Genomic DNA, 26,990 nt, shown 5'->3' on the forward strand with positions numbered 1-26,990 from the left:
GAAAATCAATAACTCTATAATTATACATAGCACTTTCCCTCAGAACAATTAAAGTTGAGCAGAATAGGATATTGTGAGTAAGCTTTTACCAATATTTCTACTCTTTTGAAATTTGTGAAATTTAGTGTTATGTCAACAGCAGTGTAAATAACCTGCCAGTTTAGCTGACACTTCGTAAAAACAAAATTATAGCTCAAATTCAAATAAATGCGAAGCAAACTATTTTTTCTTCAGCCTTAGAGCCACATATGGTGCCAGAGCCTCGGGTCGCAATCCCTTCATCTGTACACATACAATATGTGCGTGCATGTATTAACACAATAAATTTTAATAAACAGTTTACTTGTTTTAGTTTTTTATACAAAAAGTATAGAGTAAAAAACAAAACAATGACGAACACAAACAAAATGAACATGTGTGTGGGGTCCTTCTTCAAAACACAGGTGGCTTTTGCAAACACCTTAAAACATTTCCACAGTGATCTTCAGGAATTTGCTTCATTTCTACACAGTAATATCTGGTTTGAGGATCAAATATTTCAATAGCATTGTCTAAAAAAACAGCTTTTAGTGTCATTTCAATCAAAGCCATTCACTGTTGCAACAACTGTGCAACCAAATCATGGAGAATTGGCTAAATGTGGAATATAATGAACAAGTAAATGTTTGTTTCTATTGACTTGATGAAAACCTTTGGAAGAAAATGAAGAATATTTGCAAATATCATACAATTTTCCTTTTTAACATCATCCAACTGCTTTTTCTTTCAGGATTTGTACTTGAATCAACTTCAGGGTTTAGTGAATCCACACGAATTGCATGGAAAGTAAAAGAACTTTGCAAAAAAGTGCAGAATTTCTGAAATAGGCTGCATGTCCTTTATGTAGCTGATAATCACATTTGTTATTGACCTCCAGCGCTCTGGAAACATTCAACGCCACCAAGTCCAGGGTGAACTTAAACTATGGATCAAATCAAATGTTGCTGTGGTCACAACAAACAACAACAAGAGAACACAAAGTCAGCAGTCAGTGGTGTGCGTGAGGTGCCAACATGTGTGTGCATTTCAACATGTGTCCCAGCTCTACACTTTTCTGAGGACCACTCTGACTGATTCCGCTTTTATATCATCTCTGTAGAAAAAAGGTCACTTCGGTTCTTCAATCGGAATCCTCCTCTTCCTCCTCGTCTGGTAGAAACGGCGGGTCCTGCATTGCTGCGCGTCTGCTTCTCTTGCTCCTGGGGTGCAGCTCTCGGACGGTGAGAATGCGGGTGAGCATGGCCTCCATGGTGTCGTCGTCCAGAGGGGTGGAGGAGAACCACAATGGAGAGTTGGGCACGCAGCAGCGCTCGGGGTGAAGGTAGAAAATGTTGGTGCGCTGCTTCACCAGCTCCGAACTGAGAGGGGGAACAAAGGCCAGCATGTTACCAGAGGGACGTAAGCATGAACGGTTGACGAAAGGTCTCCGGCTCTCACTCACCACTTGGAGAGATAAAACTCATAGAGCCTGACGGGGCAGCGAAGAGGGTTATCCGTGTTCTCCATCATCTCCAGGATCTCCTCTTTATTCTCTTCCTCTTTCTTCCTTTTTGCTGGAACACCATTTGAATCTGAGGACGACACATGCATTCACTGCACAAGAAACGACCAATGAGGGGTTCAAATGAACTAGTCAGTCACACAAACTAAAATACTTTTTAAATCTTTCAAAAAATTAAGAAAGAAAAAAAACCTGAAGATTTGACAGTTGGCCACATTGAATTTTAAGGCCGGTAAAAGCCTCAGAAGGATCTGCTGAAAATAAGAACCTTGTTTTGTCTGCAAAAACCACCACTGTGCATAAAAAAGTTGGTTTATGACCATGGTTTTTGAATAATCTTACTAAATATACAAAAAAAATTACCCTTTTGTTTAAATGTCTTCTTTTAAACTATTAAACTGTCCCATTGATTAAAAAAAGCAGAAAGATGAGAAAACTTTTCTTTCCTTTCATTTGCTCCTTGATGGTCTTGCGTGTGATTCTAACTAAGGGCGTGACGATAACCGCATCACCAGAATAGGAATCAGTTTTAGTTTTTTTTTTTGTTGTTGAAAGTTCTGCATATGGTGCGTGATTGGAACTATAATAAAGACATTAAACACATTCATCTTTGCTGATAGTTTACTTTTTCTGCTAGTCCTGTGTTCAGACCTCAAAGGTTTCTGGGGGGGAAACGTTTTATTAGTGTTCTCCTTCACTCCCTGCGCCACGCCTCTCACCTCTTGCACTGCGCACGGCTCTCACTCCCTCTACGCTGCGTGCGCGCGCTCCCTCTTCTTACACACACGTGCGGTTTCAGCCGCACATCCTCATTCTACAACAGAAGTTTCCGTCTCACGAGGAAATACGACAAATTTAGTGTGTTCTAATTATTCACTTCCATTGTATTCATTTCCATTACAAGCTGCGTGCGTTCTTGAGTGCGCGACACGTTCTCCTTCACTCCGTAAAACCAAACATGAATGCGCACTATTAGATTTTGATGAATCTCACTACATGTTTTGTTTGGGAACCATCTTGTGCAGTGCAAAGTTAAGTGTCTGTATAAACAAAGGCGGAGCCTCCTGCCCCGCATTCTTCATGGGTGTCAGGCTTCATGGCTACCAGAAAGGTGACAAAGTGTCTGCAGTCTGTTTATTACTGGGCAATAAATAATATTCTGAGAAGATGTCTGTACCAGAGAGCACAGGTGAAACTCGCATGCAGCTCAAGAGCGGTCTGCTGCAGAAGAATCAACCCCCAACACACTTGTGTGCCCTCCTTCCTGACACACGCAGTGCGCTGAAACACAGTCATTCTACAACACCTATATACCGTAGTTAGTTCGATAGGTAGTAGTTAGTTGATACTGTTTTGGTTTTGGTGCTTCTCATAGAGACAAGAGCCTCTTATTGAAGATGACGGATGGACGGAGAGATCCTCCATCATTTTAAACATAAAAAAGCCCACACAGTTAAGAGTCCGCCACACTTGTGCTCTGGTACCTGTGTCTGCTTCATTCATGGCTATGGGGGGGTAGAAGCGCAGGAAGGTGGTCTTAGTGTTGTCTTGGTTGGTTTTGGTGCAGCGCATTACGTGCGCAAAAGACAGCTGGCGGTGCTGCTCCACCGTGGTGAAACCAAAGTACTTGCAGCAGAAGTAGAGCAGAGTGTTGAGCAGGACGATGGGGGAGTAAGCCCCCAGCTGCTTACAGTCCCACAGGAACTCCTCCTCCACCCGGGAATGAACATAACCTGCAAAGATGTAGGAGAGTGGTTCCAACCAACAAGTCTGCTGGATTAAAACCCTAAAAAAAAAAAATAACTCACCGCTGGGTGTGATTGCTGGCTGGAAACCTCTCAGCATGTTGGTGAACTCTGCAGAGAACTTGCTGTAGAAACGGTCCATGAAAATGTTCTCCACACGGCTGTTCTCAAACAGATACTGCAGAGGTAAAGACAAACAGCGTCACATACTTCCTGGCTTAACACGTATGTGCTCATCTGTAGCCACGGGGTTGTGTTTTAACAGTAATACTGTTGCCTTCTGAAAATTACCTCCAAAATAATCACCTTTATTTATTACAACTTAAAGCTGTAAAAGCGCTCACTACACAGACTCAGACACCAACATTGTCACACTTTCGTCGTTTTTTTAAACTCTCAAAATCTGAACATTTGTAGAAAAATAAGTCCAGAATTATAGAATGAAAACAAAAATCTGCTTGCGATCAAAGATTAATGTTGAAGTGAATGCATTCTGGATAAGACAAAGAATGCAATACACTGTTTAAAATTAAAGAAAGCATACTAACTAAATTTGTGATAGACCCCTGTAAGCTCAAACTGCAATAGCCACAAAGTAAAAAAATGACAAGATAGCTCTTAAGAAATGTTTACAGGTGAGGATGGGAGTTACAATACAAGAGAAAGCAGAAAAAAAGAGGAATTTCTGTGTAAAATGAAAAGCATGATGGGATTCATCTACCACACAATTTCTCTAATTATTTATGTAATCTGTTGGTCATCTGTGAAACTGGAACATCAGTTTTAGGCATGTTTGATATTTAAGACCTGAGACCATGTTCAGACCAGGAAAACCAGGAAGACTTGGACTGAACAGTAAACACATGAACACACTGTACGTCTGAGAAGCGACCAGGATGTCATTTCAACTGTTTGTTTGAGCCAGTTTTGTAGGTGAAGTTGGTTTTGCTAGTTTAGATTTTTTTGATTACATATTGATGACCACTGGCCTTTTTTATGCACTGTGGAATTTTGTTGTGGTTTGATTTCTACCTGAAAAGCAAATAAATGACATTACTTCCTCTCCTTGATTTAGTTCATTACTCTAAAAAGGAAGAGGCAGTGAAGGTCACCAGCTGGTTTGCATTGAGCAGATTCAAAGTCCCACTCAGAGTCCCACTTTTGATCTATTGTAATAAAAATTTTTTTAAAAACCTGTGTCGTTTTCTTGAACATAGTTTCTGCAGAGCGGCAGGAATTCATCAGAAATTCATCAGAAGTTGTGGGCGAATTTTTGAGAGCTTGCAGCATGGAGTTTGTGGCCTACCCAATGCATTTTCTACATCACACAGTCTTTTTCAAACAGCATTTGTTGTCTGCTCATGATTCACAACAATTTGAATAAAGAAATACACAGAAATGCGATTCTAAGCATTATTTTCTATATATATATATATATATATATATATATATAAATGTCATCCATCATCAGAAAAATACCACAGGAACATGTTAAAAACACAATTTTCCTTGGAGCGGATGTTTAAAGTAAGTTTTGAGCTCAACAGATGTCAACATCTTGCCCGACTGGCTTACTTTTTGAATCCCGAGGCAGAGGTAGAACAGGCTGTCAGGGGAGTAGGGTTCTCCGTTGGGCCGTTTCACCTCAGTGACAAAGCAGCACAGACCGTAGCTGAGCTCAGCTGTGGTGCAGCGCAGAAGATCCTCCTTTAGCTCCAGCTGTCGACCTGCGGGGGCACGGATGGTCTCAGCGTGATCAGAGGAGGTTCAAATTAGAAAAAATTGATCTAGACATACTGCCAAAGCGAGGCTTCTTTAGGTCTGGCTGAGTCTGCCTCCACTGGATCCATCGCTTCCACGCATCAACTCCATACTGGCTCTTCAGCTTCAAGATCTCTTTGGTTTTTTTAGGATGGGGTTTATCAGAGGTTGGCTCAGAAGCTTTAGATGATGACCGTGACTTACGACCCTGAGGGAGGTTAGAACAACAGCACTTTACATAAATGCTTTCATTAGAAGTTCTCCATGTAAAAGTAAAACTAAGGGTGAGAGAACCGTTACCTTCTTTTCTCTGGCTTTTCTGTGGGCTTGTCGTCGTCGTGAAGCTGCAGAAGCAGGACTGTGAGGTTTGTCGATCTTCTGTCTTTCCTGGACCATCGTTTCCAAAGTTTCTGGCAAAGAAAACACGAGACATCAAACACTAACCTGACTTGGCAGCAGTTTCATGACAGCTTCTTCTCTTTCATCACAGCACTTTGCAGCTGAACGTGACTCCATGAAGAGGGGACAGACAGAAAACTGAAACGCAGGCTCTCACCAACAGTGAAGTCCGCCTCAATGTCCATGGGAGGGGGGCCTGGAGGCGGAGCCTCAGGGAGAGGCTCACTTTGCTCGGCTGCAAGAGCATCTGCCAATGTGCTGGTCTTCTCCAAGGAGGAGGCACCTGACAGGCTTGCAGGCCTACAAGTTCCTGCATCAGAGGAGGCCTCCTCCCAGTTGTTGAGCAAACTCGCCAGGTCATCTGTGTCCAAGTCACTGCAGTTACTGATGTGGTCTGGAAACAAGCACAGAGAAGAACTCTGAAGTCTGTGATGTGTGTCTAAACAAAACTGTCTGAAAGAATCTCAGCATGACCTTTGATGTTCCTCTTACCATCTGAAGGAAGCACTTCTTGCTTCTCTGCTTCTGTTTGCAGCAGTTTTTCTTTCTGTGTGTCCGGCTTGCTGCTTTTGTCACTCTGCTCTGCCACCATCTCAGCCATGAGGATGAGCTCCGCCTCAAACGGATCCGAGGGAATCTTGTCCTTGATCTCCTGGATGGTTTCTATGATGCCCTCAGCGTTATCCATCGTCACGGGCAGAAACATCGGCACGGGCAGCTGCAGTGGAGTGAAACCCAAGCTCACGTGGCTAATACATGCTCCATTAGTTTTACTTTTGGGAGAAGATGTTTTAATAGCGGGAAATTAAACAACCAAATATTGCTAACAGCAGAATGTAAAAAAAACATGTTTAAGGATTCAGGTTCAAGGGGCAGCAGAGACGTACGGGTAGCGGCAGGCCCACAGGTTTGGGAGTATACTGGCTGTACATGTTCATGGGTACTGGGAGGTAGACTGGAACAGGAACTGGCAGGACCATGATGTTTGGAAGGACTTCATCTACAAAATTAAAAAAAGAAGTATGGATCCTAGAAGATATTTGGTGTTTCGTTTAGACTAAGATAAAGTGCGCATTTTAAGCAACCGTAACTCAAAATCAGTCCATTCTGGTAAACATTTAAAATCGAAAATGCATCCTGTGAAAAGTAGAAAACCTCCCAAAATTATGAAAGCAGCCGTGAACTTAGATCTTAAAATTAATCTGGTTGATTTTATACTTTGTCTGGAATATGGTGGGCTACTCGATAACACCACAAAGTTTCTGTGAGGTGAGCTTTTAAGTCAAGTCAAGTTTACATATCATTCAGGTTTCTTATGTTAGGGTGGAGGAAGCATTCATCCATAAAAGAGGCAATACACTCGTCCATTTGTGCTTATGACCCCAAAACATTGGCTATTGAGTTTTTTTCCAAGCGATAAAAAATAATAATCAAATTTTACATTTTTTTGTTCCAGAAAAAAAAACTTTCATCATTCCAGTTATACTTAACATTAGTGCAGCATATCTATACATCTGAACCGTAAACCAATGTATAGGCATTCATTTTTTAAACCTTTTTTTCTCATTCTTCTTATCTATTTTCAATGCCAATTGCCTTATGTTGAAGGGGTCAGCTTCTTCCTTCCTACTTTCTTTTCCTACATGTTACAGACACATTATGAATTTGTGAATAGGATTCACATGAACCAGAATACACCAACTTATTCTAAAAGAAAATTTTAATGGCCTAATTAGTTAACATAAAGGCCTATCAAAATGCTAAAGCCATCTAAAAACTGTTTCAAACTAAAATGGAAAACATTAAAAATATTTACTCCAATCTTTTGGTCACATTTATTTTTAATGTGTTTAATATAAGATTTTATTTTCCTGGATAAAACATCAAACTTAAACAATATACCGCTATGCTAATGAGCAGATCTGTTTTTATTACAATGCATATTACAATTTTTATAAAACATGATTGTTTAAAAAATGCATTTAGTTTCAAAAGGGTAAAACAAACATGTTTCATGCACATTTTAGACAGTAGTTTTAAAACATGGCTCTTTTACAGTTTGGAGGAACCGATTTGTTGGTTTCCCACCTTTTTTGGCTCACCTGTCTGTGCCTGTGCATCCACCGTCTGCGTCCTGCAGGACACCCCTTTGTTCTGCACCAGCGGCTTGCAAAGCAGAGCCTTGTTCTTCAGAACCTTTATCCCCGGATGGGGAAGAGGATGGGATTTTGTAGTTTCTGTCGCAATGCTGATCTGAAACAGACATTTTCTTCCATTCATATGGGCCTTTTGAATGTCACTAAACATGACTCAAAATATGGTGCTTCTATGTCACTTAACATCTTAGTGCAACTTCAAAATAATCTTATTTTAATGTATTTTATTTGGGGAAACAAAATTGTAAAAAATGTCATTTGAGAAACAAACTTACATGTCCAGAGCTCTTTTTAGTCACTGTACCTATAAAAACAACAAAAGATTACATAAAACCTTTTTTTTCTTAAATAACAGAGAAGAAAATCATGTTTCTTTCTTCTCAGACTATGTTTTAAATTCTGTACTTTGTTGAGCAGATCTGTCAGAAGTGATGGTTTTGCTTTTCGATGAGCTTGCCAGAGACATGACGTTGGCTATAACAGGCGTCTCCTCCACCTTACCTGATGACCCCAAAAAACACACAAAAAACATCACAATTACTGTCAGAGACTTCACAGACTTTTAGTCTCATTATAGATAAACACAACTCTTGTTTTTCGTCAAAACACTAGTTTTTCATGGTTGAACACAATCACAGCACAGAATCATTGATTCCATGATTAGATTTAGCAACCATGGTTAAAAAGATTTGGAAGCCTGTGTCCACTTTGGATCAAATTCTTCAAATTTGAACAACTGCACTTTGAACTAGGAAACTGTGCTTTTTATTACAGAAATCTCTCCTGCAGTGTTCATCCAGTCCTCCATGGTCAGTGGTGTGACTTTCTGACTCGACTCCAGCAAAATGTAGAGCAGTTGCTTATCTGTAGTGTTTATATCATCTGTTGAAAATTTCTCAGAAACATAGATGCTATTGTCAGGGTTATAAAAATACTCACCACAATAGGTATCGTAAAATTTCACCACCCCTGAAAACACGAGCGGGCTGATCCTATCCTTCCCATTTTACTAACCTTGACTCAATTCTACCAAGTAAAACTTCTAAACCTTCTTCCAACAGATTCTTGTCAGTGGGATATTTGATACTTGCATGTTTGCCTAGAGGTGTGACGATAACTGCATCACCGCGGTGCTCAACGCCGCACTTTTTGTTTTTTGAAGTTCTGCTTATGGTGCGGGATTGGATTCCAGAGCAGTTTAATAAAGAATCAATCCCTGTTATTTTGGGGGAAACCTTTTATTACTGTTCTCCTTCACTCCATAACACCAAACATGAACGCGCACTGTTAGAGTGCGATGAATATCACTACATGTTTTGTTTGAGAACTATTTTGTGCAGCGCAAAGTTCCGTGTCTGTATAAACAAAGGCGGAGCCTCCTGCCCCGCGTTCTTCATGGGTGTCAGGCTTCATGGCTAACGGAAAGGTGACAAAGTGCAGTCTGTTTTTTACTAGGCAATATATAATTTTCTAAGAAGATGTCTGTACCAGAAAGCACAGGTGAAACTCGCTTGCAGCTCGAGAGCGATCAGCGGACACACATACACATAGTAATTCTAAAACACCTATATGGTTAGTTCATTAGTTAGATAGGTAGTAGTTAGTTGTTACTGTTATTTGTTAATAAATACTGCGTTGTAATTGTATTCGTTTGCAACGCGGCCCCCGGGGTTTTTTTTTGTGGGTTTTTTTGGCCGGGGGGGGGGGGCATTGACACCGCGCCCCCCTGCTGGTTCCCAAATCCCACACCATCACAGCTCTATGTTTGCCTCTTCATGAACACCGTTTTTAGGTAATTCCACTCAAACAAATGTAGGAACTATGGACGAATAATTACTGAAACCCAGTCCAGCCTGGACTATAGATCCAGAAATGTTATATATTTACCACCAACATCTTTTCTTTTTTGTTGTTTTTTTAACTTAGAGAATCTTCTTTAATATCTTTATTTTTTTTTTAAGCGACATTCATTCATAAACACATTCCTTCATCAGCTCTAATCTAACACAGACCTCTACATACAAAAGGAGGTGCTCAAAAGTTGCTATTTTTGTGGTTTTCTAAATCCTTTAGGGGGATTCTGGACAGGAACTGGAGAAAAAGTGCAGATTTTTTCACAGCCAATGATGTGCTTCCAGAAGGAGACTTCTTACTTGAGGTTTTTTCTTTTGATAAACATGTTGTCATATTTTAAAAACCCCATTCCCTGCTCTTTTCAATGATTTTACAATAGTTTCTTTCATCAAATCCACATAATCTTTTTCTTTAACCTTTAGGTGATTTTGAAGACTTTTTAAAAACTTTTTAGGTAATAGAATTTCTTTGGTTATCCAAGCAGGCTGCAGGATGGATTGCTTTAAATTTGATCCACCTGTATTTTTAAGTATGTGCCATGCTACTGTAATGAAAAGATTCTCACCAATGACGATTTTTCCCTGTGTGGCCACCTTTTTTGTGCAGAACATGAGGAGACAGCCGAGGCCACAGAAATGTTTGACCTCTTTGAGGAAAGCAAAACTCTCCTTTAGCTTCCCTTTGCGCCCACAGGTGTCACACTTTGCAACCTAAAGAGAAAACAGTTTAAAGGTTCAAAACCAGAGTGGAGAAGCTGCAGATGGGTGCACTGCAGCCTACTTACATGGCAGAAGAGCATGGTGTATTTCTGCCTGCAGTCCTCTGAGCAGAACTCCTCAGACGAGCCTCCGTACTGAGCCGTCACCAGTTTCTTTGACACGCAGTGACAGTAGGCGCAGGAGTGACAGTGTTTGCCCCAGTTTTTACTCAGATCGTGCCTAAAGAGCAGCTTACATCCTGTTTCAGAGAGAGGCGAGTATGAATTAACAGGTTTTCAAAGTCAAGGACAAGCGTGGCTGAAGGGGACTTTACCGTCACTGCAGAAGTAGCAGATTTTGTTATTAACCCTTTTAACCTCGTTGGCGATCTTCTCAATCTTACAGTATTCACACAGGCTCATCACAAAGTTGGCCTTCTTGTACTCGTTTGCGCAGTCAGAGCTGCACAGGAAAACAATCTTGTCCTTCAAAAAACAGAAAAAGAAATCATCAAAAATATGAACATCAGCTTTATCATGTTAGCCAGTTTTCTGATGTAAAACAGACAATTTCTTAATTTCTTTAAAACTAAAAGATCCCTACAGGTCGTCATCTTCATATTTGATTACTTAAACAAAAAATGCAGTAATCTGATTAAGCTGTAAATGTTTTAGACTTTATTTGCCAAATAAAGTCTTGCTGACAATGTTTGCATTTTAAAAAACGTGATTAAGTCATTAAACATATGAGAACCGAAGTAACTGAGTGTTAAATGGTTACGAAGCCTTTCTGCAGACTGCAGAAAAACAGTTAAGGCACATCTGTGTTGTCAAAACTTGGAGTAGACTGATCAAAATGACAACAAACGCACACATAGAAGTCTCCTCTAGAAGGTCATGAAAGAAGCAGAGGGGCATGTGAGGAACTGCAAGCTTGACTCACCCCCTAAAAAGGTCAGAGTTCTTAGTTCAGCAATAAGAGGCTGAGATACACGAACAAAGATAGATCTCGTTTTGAATATAAGCATCTAAGTGATTTCCAAGACTTGGAAAATATTTTGCCAACTATTGAGAGCAAAGCAGAACATCCTGGAAGGTGTGTCCTGCAACATCTGGAGTCAAACTAACAATACTTTCAAGAAAAAAAAAACATCAGAGCAAAAGTCTGACATGGCGGTGGAAGTGTGATGGTGTAAAACTGCTTTGCAGCTTTAAAACTTTGATATGCAAGTATAAATGAAGACATTTGAAAAAACGTTTGCTGTGTAAAACGGTTTCTAGAAACATACTGATTAAATATTGGATAGCTCATTTTCACATTTCATGATAAAAATCTGGGATTGCTCCCCACACACTGGTTACCTTGATCTGAAAATATTCAGGTTTAAACATGATGGTTTGGTTGCACTGGAAGCATTTCAGTTTGAGCGTTTCTTTAGAATTCTGCGGCGGGGGCTGAGGAGAAGTGACGGCTTGCGTCTGAGAAGATTCGATGGGCAGCTTCTGGAAAAAGTTCACCTTTCCCTGGTTCTTCTTAAACTTTTCCTTTGTAAAAGAAATAAAGCAAATGTCAGCAGCGACAAGCAAAAGTGCAAAACAGCTGAACCGGTCAAATGGTAAATGGCGTATACTTATATAGCGCTTTCTATCCTCTTTCAAAGGCCCAAAGCGCTTTACAGTCACAGTCCCATTCACCCATGCACACACATATTCACACACTGATGGCGGCTCCGCGGCCGAACACTGGCGCCAACCTCCCACCAGAGGAAAGGTGGGGTTCAGTGTCTTGCCCAAGGACACTTCAACACATGGGCGTGCAAGGCGGGAATCGAACCTGCAATCTTACGATCATGGGTTGACTACCCTACCGCTGCACCACGGCCGCCCAACATAGGTCAAAACCTATGTTTGATACATTTAACCCTTGTGCTATCTTAGATGACCCCACCCTTACATTGACGTGTTCTCCCTACCATGACAAAGGTGGATAAAGGTGGAAAGATTTCATGTAATACATGGACACCAGTGACGATCACAAATCATTGAAGAAAAAAGGTTCAGAGCACTGTCTAGTGGGTCTAGATGACCCAACTCCCAATGTTAAAGTGCCTAGGATAGCACAAGGGTTACGGCAACATCTTAAGTATTGAAGGAACTACCTGAAAAGCCATGACGCACTGCAGAGAGCAGAAGTTCCTGATGGAGGTGTCCGACATAGCCAGGTGGTAGGACGGCACCGTGGTTTTTCCGCAGCTGTCGCAGTTTATTTGAGCGCCTTTAAGGGGAGACAGACGGCACTTTTGAGTTTTCAGAGAACAAAGAGGAGCAGTGCATGAACCGGCTCTACAATACCTGAGGAGCTGACAGACTGGACTTTAAAGGCCATCACACAGCTGGTGCTGCAGAAGAGATTCACAGAGTCGTCCGCGTTCTTGTTTTCTATCATCTGTCCCAACAGACGGGGGGTGCGGCACATCGTGCACGGCTGACTTATCTTTGTTTTCTGTACAACAAATGAGAGACACAGGGATAAAATACATTTAAAAGAATAATAAAATAAGCAAAATTAAAATCCTTCACTGTGCCAATCACAAAGATTCCTTGCACATTGATAAAGGAACAAGCATCTGCATTTGTCTTTAAATCCAAGGCTTGGTTTTGCAATTTCCCTTGATAATCCTTGAGCTCTACTCTCCACATTTACAGGATTCCTCTTTTAAACGCCCAAGAAAAACACAATAATACAGATGCAGGTAAACAGCTGGGTAATGGTAATGGGCTGAGACCAGAGGACAACGACCAGAAACTGTAAGGATCAGCTTTAGGCAGATCTAGTCTACAACATCAGAAGCTCCTTCAGGCAAGAAACGTCTGAGCTTCCAGGGGTTTTGAGCATGCAGCTCAACAAGCACCAGCACATGTTGAGTGTGATACCACAGAACCGGGTTGTAGAAGATGAAAGGAAAGGCTGTTTTACCCCACGTAAAAATCAACAGTTGCTACCACAAAACAGGAAAATTTGACCAGTAATCAAACAACGCAAAGTTCTAACCTTGAGAACACGGGCCTAACTGACAGAGAAACCTTGGAAAAAGTGGAACCAAAAAGTTTTGTACAACTGCAGCAAATTTGGGGGCTTTGAGAAAAACGTTGAGAATCCACAAGCAGAAATGTTTGTAGGGAGCAAAAGTGATCAGTTCAGTGCTGTCCATATATGGCTAACGGACTTTACACGCATGTAGCACTGATGTATAACTTTTATGTGGCATGTACGGTACACATAAATTACATACATGAGAACACATCTTTGCATAGAAGTTGGAGAATAGATCATCATGACCCCCCCCAAAGGCGAGAACTACTCGTGCTCAGGCTTCAGCAGCATAATAACCATCTGGTTCAGCTCCAGCAGCTCCTGGATCGGAGAAGGAGACGACGAAGAACCGTCTGGGTGAGGTCAGGGATCAAACGTAGAGTGGATCAAGGGCAATATTGATACTGGAGCTCCGAAATGAGGACCACAGATCCTTTTGGTTATGGTAATCTACTTTTGTATCCACTTTGCGGGCGTAATAGACGCCAAGCTCCCACCCCGCCGACCATGTGCAGATCGAGCATACCTGTGCGCAAGTCCTTTGTGTTACATGCAGTATCTATTACTGATTCATACGTTTTTTACGTGGATCTTGCTCAACTCAATCGCTATTTTCACGGTGTCATCCATGGGAATTTCAGTGAATTTGGGGCCAGACTTGAGTTGCTTTCCTTGTTCTTTGCTTGGTTTATTCGTACTTCTTCCGTGGTTTTAACATGGTTCATTCGTGATCCACGTGCACATTTTCACATAAAGAACAACCTATCTCACTTTTTCCACGTATATTGACCAATATTAATCCGTGCAATACGCGCAAATTGTATGTAGCAGCCTTTAAGAACCACCTTCAACATCAGAGGAAAGTTTTATGAGAGCTAGATCTCATCATTTGAAGATGATGCCCATTTTTCAAGATGTCTGTCAGGTTAACAAAACAGCTGTCAGAATATTTGTGGAAATGTGTCTGCATGAAAACGTTTGTCAACACAAATCAAATTTCCATTGTCACAGAAAAAATAGACCCAAACCTCTTTGAATTTGGCCAAACACTCTGTGTTGCACAAGGTTTTGCAGCTGCTTTCCATCTTCAGCATGAGCGGCTTGTTGTGGGAGCACGATCCGCAGCTGGCACAACCGGACATGGACAGGCTGTTGAGGTTACGGAAGTGGGTGAAGCACACATCGCTGCACATCTTGTGGACGACTCCTTTCAACACCACCTCATGCTTGGTCTGGAAAATAACATCAAGATACAAACTGCTTATTTCAGCGTCCACGCAGGTCAACAACAATTTAAAAAGTATAAAATATACAGATTTAAACCCTTTTAAATACCGTAAATTCCGGGCTATAGAGCGCACCTGATTACAAGCCGCACCTTTTACATTTCTAAATGGTTATCTATTTCATACACGCACAAGCCGCACCGGTTTATTAACCGCATGCGCCAACGTTTAAACATCCACGTTTAAAAATGTAATGTACATTCTGCATGTCTCCAACTGTCTCAGAGAGAGAAGCAAACGCAGGTTGCATATACTCCTTTCCGGCAGTGTAGCCTATTTATTTAAAACACACTCACAAACAGCCAAACAGCATGGAAGTCACTTCTGCTTACAGCCACCTCATTCATGGTGAGGAACTGTACACCCACGATTCCCCACTTCCCATGAGTCTTAGGGGCTGAAGGCGGGGCTAACCCCCAGGCCGCCACACTGTGTTGTATATTGAGGATGTGAATGTGCCGAAACCGCGCGCGCATGTGTGTGTAAGGAGGAGGAGGGAGTGCGTGCAGAGAGTGAGAGCAAGAGCAGCGAAAGTGTGTTGGGGGTGTGTGTTTATGTTTGTTATACAGAGTGAAAGAACTGTAATAAAAGAAGGTTTCCCCAGAAGAAGATGAATGATTCTTTATTAACCCACTATGGAGGCTCTGGGGGTCCGACCGGGGAAGTGAACAACCGAAGGAAGACGCCACACTGCCTGTAGGAGCCAAAAGGAGGTGGCACAGGTAAAGCGCTGCGTCATCAGCCAGGTTGTGGGTGTGTCACTGGGGGAGTGTGTGGCACGAATTTTGAAAGGTGCTCACTGACTCACTGATGAAGCACATGAATGGATGAGGAAGTGGGGTGAGCCGCAGTGATCACATAATTTTTTGACCGCGTCTGTCACTGCAGAAATATTTAATTTGTCGATCGTAAGAACTGTATGGCTTGGAAACCTGCAAAAGGAGAAAATAAATACTTTGCAGCGAGGCAGACGTTGGACTTTTTATTGGACGCGCGTCTGACAGAGAAGCCGGAGCTTAGCCCACGGCGGCCCTTAATGCTGTTTAGCCGCAACACTTCCTCAAATCTGTCTGGCAAAAAGATTTAAAAGGAATATCGAGCTCATTTTTTTTCTGGACTTACAACAAAAAACAGCCATGTACTAATGCTGAGTTCGACTGTGAGGCTCCAAAGTGCTGGAAATGGAGCTGAGAAAACCTAAAAGTAAATACATTTTTTCAGTTTGTCTATTACAGTGATCACTCGCTATAACGCGGTTTACTTTTCGCGGGCTTCAAAAGAAGAAAACACTGCAGAGTGGAGTCGGGATGCAGCGGCTCAGTCTGAACAGCAGTGAAATACACCTGAGTCACTATTTGTCCCACTGTACTTTGTATTTTTTTCAAAATCATTTTAAATTTTCTCCCGTTTAATCCAATTACGGTACTCTGGTCGCGGTGGGCGGGGCTAATCTCAGCAATTTGAAGCCTTCTGTTCACATCGATGATTCAAATTATTATTTGACAGTACAGTACAGAAGTTATTTGTTGAAAAAAACGTTTCTAAAGTACTTTTATTTGTGAAACAAATGCTTGAGCCTGTAAAATGGTTTGTTCTTTCTTATCAATGTATAATAGAGTATTTAATTGTATAATAATTGTTAAAAAAAAAGGTTTCTACTTCACGGATTTTGCCTATCACGGGTTCTTTTTGGAACGTAACCCCCGCGAAAAACAAGGGTTTACTGTATTCCAACATTTTATTTGATTTTTATTTATAGTTGGGTTCTTCTTAACTGCGTTTTTAGCTTTTTTTCTGTGTTTTTTTTAGTTAACTATCCATCCGTACAATAGAACAGCAAATAAATCAATCTCTACAAACGTATGTTGATGCAACTACAAAAACCTCAGAGAAAAACATCAAAACTTAATTGACATAATAAAATTCTAAGTTGAAAATATATATTTATTTATACATTTTCCTCAACAGGCCGAAACCTGTTAATAGACAAATTTAGACACTAAAATCACTCAAATTAGTTCAGTAAATTTAATTCTGGTGAAAAAGTTCATTTCTCTGCTCCCAAAATCCACCATAAATCGGCCCAGTATGTTTGTAAAAGAATCAGCAGTGTTGGAGCACAAAATTAAGTTAATCCTGAAAGGCAAGAGTGTTTAATGAATCCAGCATCATAGAACATCTTTCTGTGTTGGACTCACAGTGCCATATTGTGTGCAAATGCTGCAGAGGAACTGGTTCTGTTGGTTTTGGGCCAGCCTGCTGCTTTTCTTAGCATTGGAAGAGGTCAGGCAGCTCTGGCTGCAGAAGTTCTGCATGGCTCCTTTTGCATCTGGAGCCAGGATGACGTCTTGAGGCCGAAATATTACCCTGAGAGAATGAAAGAGTCCAACTTTGTTCATCCCAGACATTACATCCTGCGTTTATTCGTAGATAAGACTAGACAATGTGTGTGGAACTCACTTTTGGCAGGTAATGCACATCTTTGTGGCTCCTTTGGCAGCGGGCAAATGTGTCTCTAGGCAGATGGTGGAGCAGAAGAGCGCTGGCGAGCCCTTCCTCTGGAACGCAGTCTGCCCTTTCACCAAGTGTTTCCCGCAGTGGGAGCAGAACATGTGCTGCGATGAGCTGGACTGGAGGTCTCCTGCTGGAGTCACAGAGAACACCGATCCAATCTTTAGGTCCTCCTGGAGGAGACAGAACCAAGTTAGAACTGTGTTGCAAAAAGAAGTGCAAAAGTATATATTGTACATAAAAAAATGGATTATCTAAAGATTTGCTAGAATAGAATGCCTATACTGTCACAGGACAACGAAATTGGTGTAGTCTCAATTTCAGTGCAAAGGAAATCTAACAAACTATTATAGAAAACATATCAATATGTATAAAGGAATGTGCCAATATTAAAAAATGCACATTCCTTTTTCATACAAATTGAGGTTTTCATGTCAATGCAACTTTTTTATTTTAATCTGACTGCTTCCGCCTTTTGACCTTTCATGGTCTGAAGCTTTTTTTAAACCTTTTTTCACACGATTATGTATATATATAATTTTTGACATCCCTAGTTTAAATGAATCAACTTAATTTTTCAATGGAAAACTTCTTTTTTTGAGCGTTTTTTGTCTGAGTGAGTCAAGTTTTAACAAAAAAGAAACAAGATAAAAGATGTCCTGAAAATGTGAACATGCAAACACTTTCATTATCTATGATACCTTGACAGGCTCATCTTTGACAGACACAGAAGACACCAGTGCTTGGTCGTACTCCTCGTCTACCGGCTCGTCCTTGACTTTGGCCAAAGGGGGAGGAGAAGACGCCTCGAGTGTTTGGGATGAAGCAGACAAATTCTTCTGAAAATGGAAGACAGAAAATCTGTTTTAGAATAGTAGCTTCCAATGCTAGTTGTAAATCTATAAGTCCCAACAAACAGGTAAAATATATATATATATCACAAATGGAAGAGACAATCTTAGTTTTACTTAGAGGCAATCTAACCTCTTTTACCCCGTTCAGCATCATCTGGGGCGATGAATCGTCTCCTCCTGCGTGCAAAAAATAGTTAAAACACAACATACTGTTTTTGTCAATGAAACCCTAATAAAATTTTAAAAAACATCATAGATTTTACATTTCTACTTCTTTTACTCTATTAAAAAAATCCTGTAAAGACTGAAGGATTTGAGGAGCAAAACATGAAAGCCCTAAAAAATAAAGAAATATCTCATCTGTCATCAAATATCTGATTGGAGTAATCTGATACAATCCGTTCACAAAACTTGATGTTCCAAGCCAACTCCAAACAATAATATTCTAAAACAATACAATACAAAGAACATAAAAGTGTGAGCATTTAGAGAGTTTTTGATGGCAGGACAGACACTGATGCACAGCCAAAACAGCTTATGAGGGAGGAAAGAGAGTGTTTTTCTTGGTCCGTTCATATCTTTCTGCAAAACTTTATTGCTTACTGTGACTACTGTGAAATTCACATTCATGATTTTGGTGACTTTCGGAACATCCAGTCACATGTTGCTGTTTTTCTCTATATGGACAAAACTACAGACTGAAAGTCAAATGAGCCGGTCAGCTACAGTTGCTGGTTTTTGAGTAAAACCAACTCACCTGAGCTCTGACGTCACTCACCTGCATTGGCTTCCGAAGACTGCATTAAATCGGAGGCGGTTGGTTTCACGTCAGTTTCTTCCTCCGGAGACAGCTGGTCGTCTGAGAAAGGTCAAAAGAGCACAGAACTTTTCTCTAAACAGCTAAATTAAATTTTCCCTTGGTCTTAAATTCATAGGTTTCTCATCCTTTGGTGTCTGTGGATTCTCTAAATTTCTTTTTAGACTTTGAAGATTCTTTCACAAAAAGGCTAGCGAGGCTATTACCCCACAATTTTGGTGAGGAAGGCTTCCTTAAAAGCTGTTTCCAAGTTTAACAGAATCTCAATAGGGCTGAATATCGCAGCGAAAATTATGGATTGATCTGATTTTGAGCCTGATTCACGACCAGTCAAAATCAATTGATATTTCAGTGAATTTCCAGAGTTAGACCTGAAAGATTTGTCTAAATAAACCTTCAAAGTCCTTTGTGATCAAAAAAAGAAGCTGTTGATCAAATTAAATTTCTTACATTAAAAACTAAAACCTGATTTTTGCCAGGAAAGAAAAGTTAAATGTCTACTAAAGAAAACTGATTTGATTACACAATAATATATTTTTCTTTTATTTCTTTAAAGCATCATATCATAAGGCTGAAAGAAGAATTAAAAAATGGGAAAAGTTCAGAAATTTTAGCTTTCCTGTCTATTCTAAAAGTCAAGGATGAATTTTTGTTTAACTTCTCTTAACTGTTAACCAGCATTTCCTACATGTTTGTTGGGCTCATTTCCGTCACATCAATTGCTTTAAAGTCCCCCTTTGACATTTTTTTAATATAAAAACATTCTCAGTGGTGTTTTACTCATGATTATAAAGATGGCTGCCACGCAGGAATCCAGGGTTCGATTAAACAATGGTAGTGGGGGCAATTACCATATCAATGGCGACCAATTAACATCAGCCAGTGGGGTCCTTGGGCAAGACCCTTAACGCTACTGCCTCCCGAGCGCAGTTCAGCTGCAGCTCACCGCTCCCCCAGGGGATGGGTCAAAAGCGGAGAAGAATTTCCCATTGTGGGATAAATAAAGTATCAATTAATATTTATTTTTATTATTTTAACCAAAATCCTACAACCCAAATGTCTTTAAAAGCCATATTTCATGCCCATGTGAAGCCCGTTTCCAAAATCTCATCTACATGGGCGTGGTGGTTTGGTGCTGAGCCGAGTAGCCCCGTGAAGGCGGGTACACCCTGGACAGGCTGTCACAGGGCCCATGGAGCAATCTCAATCACTATGCCGGCTCCCGGGCGGGAGGCGAGCTGACGGCGAGACAGAGACCCGCTGTGGGATGGGGAGCCCGCCTGCTCAGCCCTCCTGATCTTTATATTTTTCCTATTTTCATCAATACAATAATAAAAAAAGGTCCCCTGATTTTATCCTTTTTATATTTTGACCTTCTCTGGTTAATGCAGGACAAAAAACCTTCAAACTCGGTCAGAAAGAGAATACAAATGACTTGGGAATTGAACTTTTAAGTTTAATTTTAACAAGAAAATTCAGCCTTGGAGGCGCTTAAAATACGTGCAAGGAATACAGCAATGTGCCATCTTCTCTTCTCCCACACCTGCATTTGAGCAAGCTGGACGGGTCAGATCAGGGGGCTTGCGTAATGCGCATGCTCCCCAGGGCCGCTGTGACATCACAACTCATTGATTCAAACCGAGCTGCTTTACGACAGTTTGATTGACAGCGATTTGAGATGAGAAATACTCAGAAATGCAAGAATAAAATTGTTTTTTATTACATTTGCTCTCTTTCATAAGAAAAATGACACATGTACATGACAAAAATTTTAAAAACTGAATTTTGATTGGAGGGGGACTTTAAAGTGATCTTGTATAAAGTGGTTAGCAGTATGAACAAATGAGAATAAAAGAGGTTGAAGTTACTGAAAAATAAATTTGACAAGAAATGAAGAGAAGAGAGCATGTCTGCTTATTTTCTCTAAAATAAATGTGTTTTCTGGTACCTTTACTTGAGTTAGAAGCTGACTGACTGTCCAAACTCCTCTGTTCCTCTTCTTTCATCTGAGCCTCCTGGTCAATCTGCTCCACAATACCCATGTCCATCATCTCATCCAAGTCTGCCGTTGAAACCACGGGCTTCTGGCAGGAGGACTTGTTGCTGAATGAGCTGTCACCTTCCTCATCTGGATTGTCATTTGTTGGCCTCTTGTCATTCCTGCACTCAGCTGTGTCAGCATTTGTTTTTCCTGCAGGCAGAACTTCTGAACTGCTGTCCTGCTTTACAGGCTTCTTCAACGTTTGTAACTCCTGTGTCTCCAATCGAGCATCGCCAACCATGCCCACTTGTTCTAGGTCTTCAGATTCAGCAGGGATGAAAGCCTCTGCAGCACTATTGTTATGGTTTGTTTCTTGACTGTCCTGATTTTCAACAGATTTATCCTCCAGTTCAAAAAGTCTGGAGGAAAAAGGTCCTGTTTCGGTGTCTTCAACGTCCACTAATACTTCAGATTCTAAGACTGACTCTCCTTCTGTTTCTTCCAGTTCCTGTAAAAAAGAAAAAACTATGACGTTGTATTCAAACTGCAGGATTCTGAAAGTAATAACTGAAAAAATTCAAAGCATCAAAACGATGTAGTTTTTTTTCTTTGCTCATTAGTTTCTTCCAATAACATCCATCATTTGTTTATGGAATTTTAAAGCAGATATAGGATTATTTAGGACTGGATTTCATGGCTTAGACGCACAAAAACATCCCAATGGAAGGAATAAAGTGAGATGGAGGAGGGAAACATGGTGAAAATGCAGGGCAGAGATCCTTGCAGAGACCAGACAGTGAAGAACTGATTTCAACTGTGAATGATCTACTTTGAGTTTAGATTTTAGGTTATGAATTTATTAGGTAAAGTTAATTAGTTTACAGGAAATTAAATAAGCAGGTCAGAACTTCTAATAACATAACAAAATGTTATACTTTCAGTTTAACTAAGGGTATATTCAGATTGTAACAGCCTGTTGGTCCGGTTCGAGTCCGGAACCTTACGTTTGGTCTGTATTCAGACTGTATTTCAATCTGACATTTCTGTTTCAAACTAAAGCTTGTAAACAAAACCATCTGACTAAAGATCTATTTAATCATTGGCCAGGATTACCAGGGCAGAGCAAAGCAACGAGAGAAAGAGTAATGGAAGTCCTTCTGCAATCCTTGTCGGTATAGCTCACTTATTCAAACTTTATATTTCGCTGACTATTTTGAACGTCTGAATCAACATCAGGTACAACACTTTTTACTTGCTACTATGGTTGGTATGGCAGAGGCATGCTGCAAGGCGGTTACCGGGGAAACAAACAAAAAGGTAGGTGCTTAGGAAGTGTTTATGGGGAAAACTCTTCCTAAACACGGGAAGATAGTGTGAGAAACAATCTGTATCCTGTTAAATTTTGTTTTAATGAGCCTTTATTCATCTGACCAAATTTCAATGAGTTGTTGTGTCTCATCATCATGGTTCCTACTCTGTTTACATCCCGTGGCCTTTTCGGTTCAGTTGTTCCGAGCATGAAGCCCATTCAGATTGAGGAAATTTAGAGGGAACCCGGCCTCAGTCTGATTAGAAACTAACCGACACCACCTTAAAATATGGGTTCATGAGGGTTTCCTGGTCCCTGACCAGGGTCTGCGTGGGTGTATTATTGAGACTGAAAATTTGTTCCTGATTATGGAGGGAAATAAACTCTGGTTCACTTTAAGCAGACCAAATGTGTACAGTCTGAATACAACCTAAAAGTCAGTATGACATGGTAAACAATTAAAAAATAAATGTGTATGTTGTTTTGTAGAAAAGCAAATGCAGTGTTTTCGTTGTACACGTGGTTAAGTCATCCTAGGTTTACGTTTGTTGATCTCGCGAGATTTGGACTAAACTTGACAGAGTTTGCTCTTAACAAGAGCTTTGCAGCACAACTCTCCGTTGGGGCGCATGTTCTGACAACACTGTGGGCTATTATAGTTTCTCAATTTCATTGAGGGACAGAAAAAGTGAGCAGCAGCTGATGCCCTGCTTTCACGCAAGGCACGCAACCACCCGCAGCTGAAAATGCCGCAGACAGAATAGAGAGCGGTTAAGCCTTAACCGCTTTAAGGTTAAACTCATTCTTCTGTGATGCCGTAGCCCCGAAGGCGCAAGTTAGCTGCAATTACTGAGAACAGCAAAGCACTTCCACCTTTAGCAAAGCTAACGCTAGCAATGTAAACAACAAGTCTGCGAGCGTGTGTCCAGCAGCGCCTGCTATCTGACTCCCGAACAAAGTCATTCATCATCACCACACAGGATTTTCAGGAGCAGCTTCTATGTGTTATAAGGAAGTGGAGACAGATCGATGCAAAAAATTACCGCGCCAGCGGCTCGTTTTGCTCGCTGTTGGGGTCCTTCTGCAGTTTCTGTTGCCGCCATGTTGTTGTTGTTGTTTTAAATAAACCAATGGCTTTCAAACGTAAAATGCAATTAGAAAACGTTCAAATTATACTTTAAAACTGCAAAATGAACGAGCACAGAGCAATTGAGTGCAGCACATGGAGCCGCGCTTCGTTGTTTTTTTCGAATGTGAGCACTACCGCCACCATGTGGTGTGGATGATTATTGCACATTCCCTTTGCATTCACAAACACTTTTTGCAGCATGAGGTTGTCAGAAAATTTTTTTTTTTTAAAATAAGAAGAAAAAAATTGTGTGCAAGATTTAACATATTATATTGACAAGCAGCAATACAGCCTACCTTCTGATTTTCGTTCACCAGTCTCCTGTAATCAGACCGACCACGTCTGCGACCACGTTTGCAACCAGTGCTCTGAGTTTTCAGAAATATAGTCGGAACAGCTGTGTCTTTAAGAGTCATTCTACCCTAGAAAAAAAAAGACAAGAGGATTTTCTTCAATGTATTCTAACTTCAACAATGTGATGATATTGAAATTTACAGGCATGTGAAAAAATTAGGACACCCTATTAATAACCCTTGTGCTATCCTAGGCACATCTAAACCCACTAGACAGTGTGCTAAACCTTTTTTCTTCAATGATTTGTGATCTTCACTGATGTCCATGGATTACATGAAATCTTTCCACCTTTATCATGGTAGGGAGAACATGTCAATGTAAGGGTGGGGTCATCTTGACCCCATAGGATAGCATAAGGGTTAAAGCCTGTGTATTTTCCCATCTGGATACATACACATTTAATATCAATTTCTGAGTGATCCAAGTAATATAATCTGAAATTTAAAAAATGTTATGCTTATTTAAAAAAAATATGCAAATGTAATTTCTGCATAGATTTGAAGAAAAAAAAAGAGTTTCAATGATGTGATTTTCGGCCAAAGGAGCTAAAATATCTCATAGGAGGAGCCATCTCATTTAAACACACATGCTAAACATTAAGTAAAACAGTGAGGAAAAAAAAAGTACCTTGTAGTCCATGATGAAATCTTGAACATTGAAGTGGACACTACACAACCGGGAATTCCTTTTCGGAACCCAATCGTCTCTACCCATGTTCCTCATCCACTTGTCCAATCGGACAGCATCTCCTAATGGGAAACTTATCAGTAGAGAAAACAAACACGTTGTGAAATCTCAGCGCACAACACAACCTACCTTAGATAGTTCAGAATAACACAAATAAAAGGTCAGAGGGCAACTGCTTGTTGTACATTCTTAATTTTGCTCTGTGAAACAAGGCACCCTAAAAGTCCCACTTTAATGAATATGGTGCTTTTGGTGTTTTTAACATCTTGTGGCATTTTTCCGATGACGGAGGACATATAGAAACAGAATTAAAGGGCCTATACCATGCAAAATCATTATTTTTGAGTTTCTAAGTGTTTTATGATGTTCATTTCTCATGAAAAACCAGCCCCTCCCAACCCAAGAAAACAAGCAGGTTCTCACATTGTGAAGTAGACCAATGAGAACAGCCCCTTCCAGGAAGAGTCTGCACTGCCAGCACCGCCCCAAGGCTAACACACACACACTTTCCCCACAGAGCCAAGTTTCCTTTTATATGCACAATATGCACACCCATCTTTGCAAAAGTTGAGATATTTGTTTTTGTGGGCGATACACAGATACGCTGATACGGCCGACTCTAGGTTGATGTCATAACATGAAGCGAAAGGCGGTGCCTCGGAGTTCGAGTTGTCTTACAATTTAGTCTTAAAATTAACTGCGGAAATAACTCGTGTTTCATTAAGAAAAATTATTCTTTAGTGTTCCAAATACAATATATTATCATATATATGGATATTGTTTACTATAGAATGCTTTAAAAAAATTGCATAGTATAGGCCCTTTAAGCTTAAAAATGCATCGCGGTATTTCTTTATTCAAACCACGGCGAGTCAGCAGCTGACGAAAATATTGACATTGAAAAAAAGTGCATATTTGTGAAATATAAGCTACAACCAGCAATTATCAAGCCCCCTGCTCTGCTCCATTCTGATGCATCCACTTGTGGATGACTAAATCCATGCACGTCTTCGTTTTCCTCGGCCAAGGTGGTATCTGGTCAAAAAATTGTACGGCTGGATAGCTTTAATATTGCTCACCATTTTTGTTGCATTGATAATGTTAGGTTAGGGATGTGAGGGCAGTGTCGACATTTTACATAAAATCTTTTTTTTAATGCAATAATTAATTTGTGGGGGAGGGGGATTCCATTAGTGAAACCCCAATACTTCCTATTTATAATCTCTTTACTGAAGGTAGCCTAAGCTCATATCAGACTCAAGAACTATATATGGAACAAATAAAGTAAAACAGTGAAGGCTTTGAGGACGAAATCCCAGTTTAAAACCAAAAAACAACTTTCACACCTCCGAAGTTTTGTTTTCCTTGAAAAAAGTTGATCTTTTCAATTCAATTCAATTGTATTTTTATAGCCCAAAATCACAACAACAGTCGTCTTGATGGGCTTCGAAGTAAAACATGAAATCAAAAGGATGCCGAATACAAAGAGTTCAATAGAAAAATACTAAAATGAACTAACAAACTGACTAAGCTATACTGGCATCCCTGCCCTTAGACCCCCCTTCGCTGTTTAGAATTGTTTGAAGAAAGCTGTCAAGCCTGTAAGAATGCAAATACATACCTTTATTGTTTATGGAAATATGAAATCCATTTGAACATTTTTGTAGTAAACTGTTTTAAGCCTATTTTCAAGCACAAAGAAATCAAATTCAACAAATAAACTTTCAGAATCTGGTGATTTTTGCACATGATAGCAGTTATCTAATTTCTATAAAAATGCGATAAACACTATTTTCTCACAGATATTCTAGCAAGAAGACCTGGTTGTCGATTTTGTTTTATATTCTTCAATTAAGGGGTCAAACGTTTATTTCTTAAATGAGAATAGTCCAGATGTGATCAGAAAGTGAGTGGAAAGTGAATTTCTTCGCAGAGTATTGATGAAGAAATGCCGAAGAGGTCTGCCGGAGGTCTTTAATCTCTAAATTCGAGTATTTTCAACGAGATTTATGAACTGAAGCGCGTTACCATCAGGGTTTTTGCATGACCAGATTTCTAATGTAAACGCATTTACTCCGCTTGGTTTATAATATTACTCTGTAATATCATATTGATTGGTTTATTTTATTATACACAATATAATAAGTGCCCTCCTATCACAATAAATGACAACTACATAGACTAATAAAAATTAAAATCGTGCTAATGTGCAACACTTTGAAAGACGCTAGTTATCATCTTTTGAGTAGAGGGATGATTCTTATAGCATAAAAAGTTCGTTATGTCTTGACCATCATTACAAAATAAATACGAAATAGCAAAGAAACATAAGTCAAACATTGCACTTACCGAAAAAAACTGATCAAACCAGAGTTCGAGTGTCTATTAGAACAATTCGGAGCACAGCAAGCCATTTCAGTTTATGATTTGTTCGTCGGATATAGCAAAAAAAATGGGGAGGGGGCGGCGGAATTGTGTTTTTGTTGCTGTAATAATGAACGTAAAAAAGACAAATGGTCTAAAATGCAAAATGCGGCGTTAGCATTGAGCCATCTGTGTTAGAAATGAATGTAACATGTCGAAAAGGCGCGCTCGGAGCAAGCTTAGCTTACGATGCAGCTAGGTACCACAAACAAGCTAACGACAGTGCATGTTGTAGCAGTTAGCATCATCGACGGAGTCTGAGGGGCGGAACTTCCGCTTTTTGACTAAATGATAAAAACTAGGACGTTAATCCCTGACGTCATCTGTAGTTTTTTGAAGGGCGAAAATGGTGCAGCCATATTCGTCCGCAAAAGTTTAATTCAAGAAAGAAA

General features: G+C 40.2%; 1 protein-coding gene across 2 annotated transcripts; it reads right to left on the reverse strand.

The window, feature by feature from the left end:
- Window positions 1–338: 338 nt before the first annotated feature.
- LOC101157791 (zinc finger MYM-type protein 4) lies at window positions 339–26,990 on the reverse strand. 2 transcript variants are annotated; one of them, XM_023959975.1, is made up of 29 exons: window positions 26,524–26,990; window positions 24,115–24,247; window positions 23,430–23,555; window positions 20,663–21,203; window positions 18,676–18,756; window positions 18,028–18,074; window positions 17,745–17,882; window positions 16,993–17,216; window positions 16,731–16,899; window positions 14,275–14,478; window positions 12,505–12,655; window positions 12,312–12,427; window positions 11,515–11,697; window positions 10,488–10,638; window positions 10,240–10,412; window positions 10,021–10,165; window positions 8,007–8,102; window positions 7,877–7,905; window positions 7,548–7,698; window positions 6,333–6,445; window positions 5,938–6,163; window positions 5,603–5,839; window positions 5,347–5,456; window positions 5,083–5,254; window positions 4,861–5,012; window positions 3,349–3,463; window positions 3,025–3,273; window positions 1,481–1,610; window positions 339–1,397 (listed from the first exon to the last, which is right to left on the reverse strand). In XM_023959975.1, exons 1-29 carry the CDS (start codon window positions 26,586–26,588, stop codon window positions 1,160–1,162), a joined length of 4,665 nt encoding a protein of 1,554 aa, XP_023815743.1. In that variant the 5' UTR covers window positions 26,589–26,990; the 3' UTR covers window positions 339–1,159. The 2 variants fall into 2 exon arrangements, with proteins under 2 accessions (XP_023815743.1, XP_023815744.1); XM_023959976.1 differs by lacking the exons at window positions 23,430–23,555; window positions 24,115–24,247; window positions 26,524–26,990 and adding an exon at window positions 23,048–23,242.

Source organism: Oryzias latipes, chromosome 11 (genome assembly GCF_002234675.1).
Source record: "Oryzias latipes chromosome 11, ASM223467v1".
Lineage (NCBI taxonomy): Eukaryota > Metazoa > Chordata > Actinopteri > Beloniformes > Adrianichthyidae > Oryzias > Oryzias latipes.

Coding starts and splice junctions, on each gene's coding strand:
- LOC101157791 (XM_023959975.1), bottom strand. CDS start 26,588: ATGGCTTGCTGTGCTCCGAATTGTTCTAATAGACACTCGAACTCTGGT. Junction 18,757..20,662: donor AGCTTCTAACTCAAGTAAAG/GTACCAGAAAAC, acceptor GACCTTTCTCAG/ACGACCAGCTGTCTCCGGAG. Junction 14,479..16,730: donor TTTGCACACAATATGGCACT/GTGAGTCCAACA, acceptor GTTATTTTCCAG/ACCAAGCATGAGGTGGTGTT.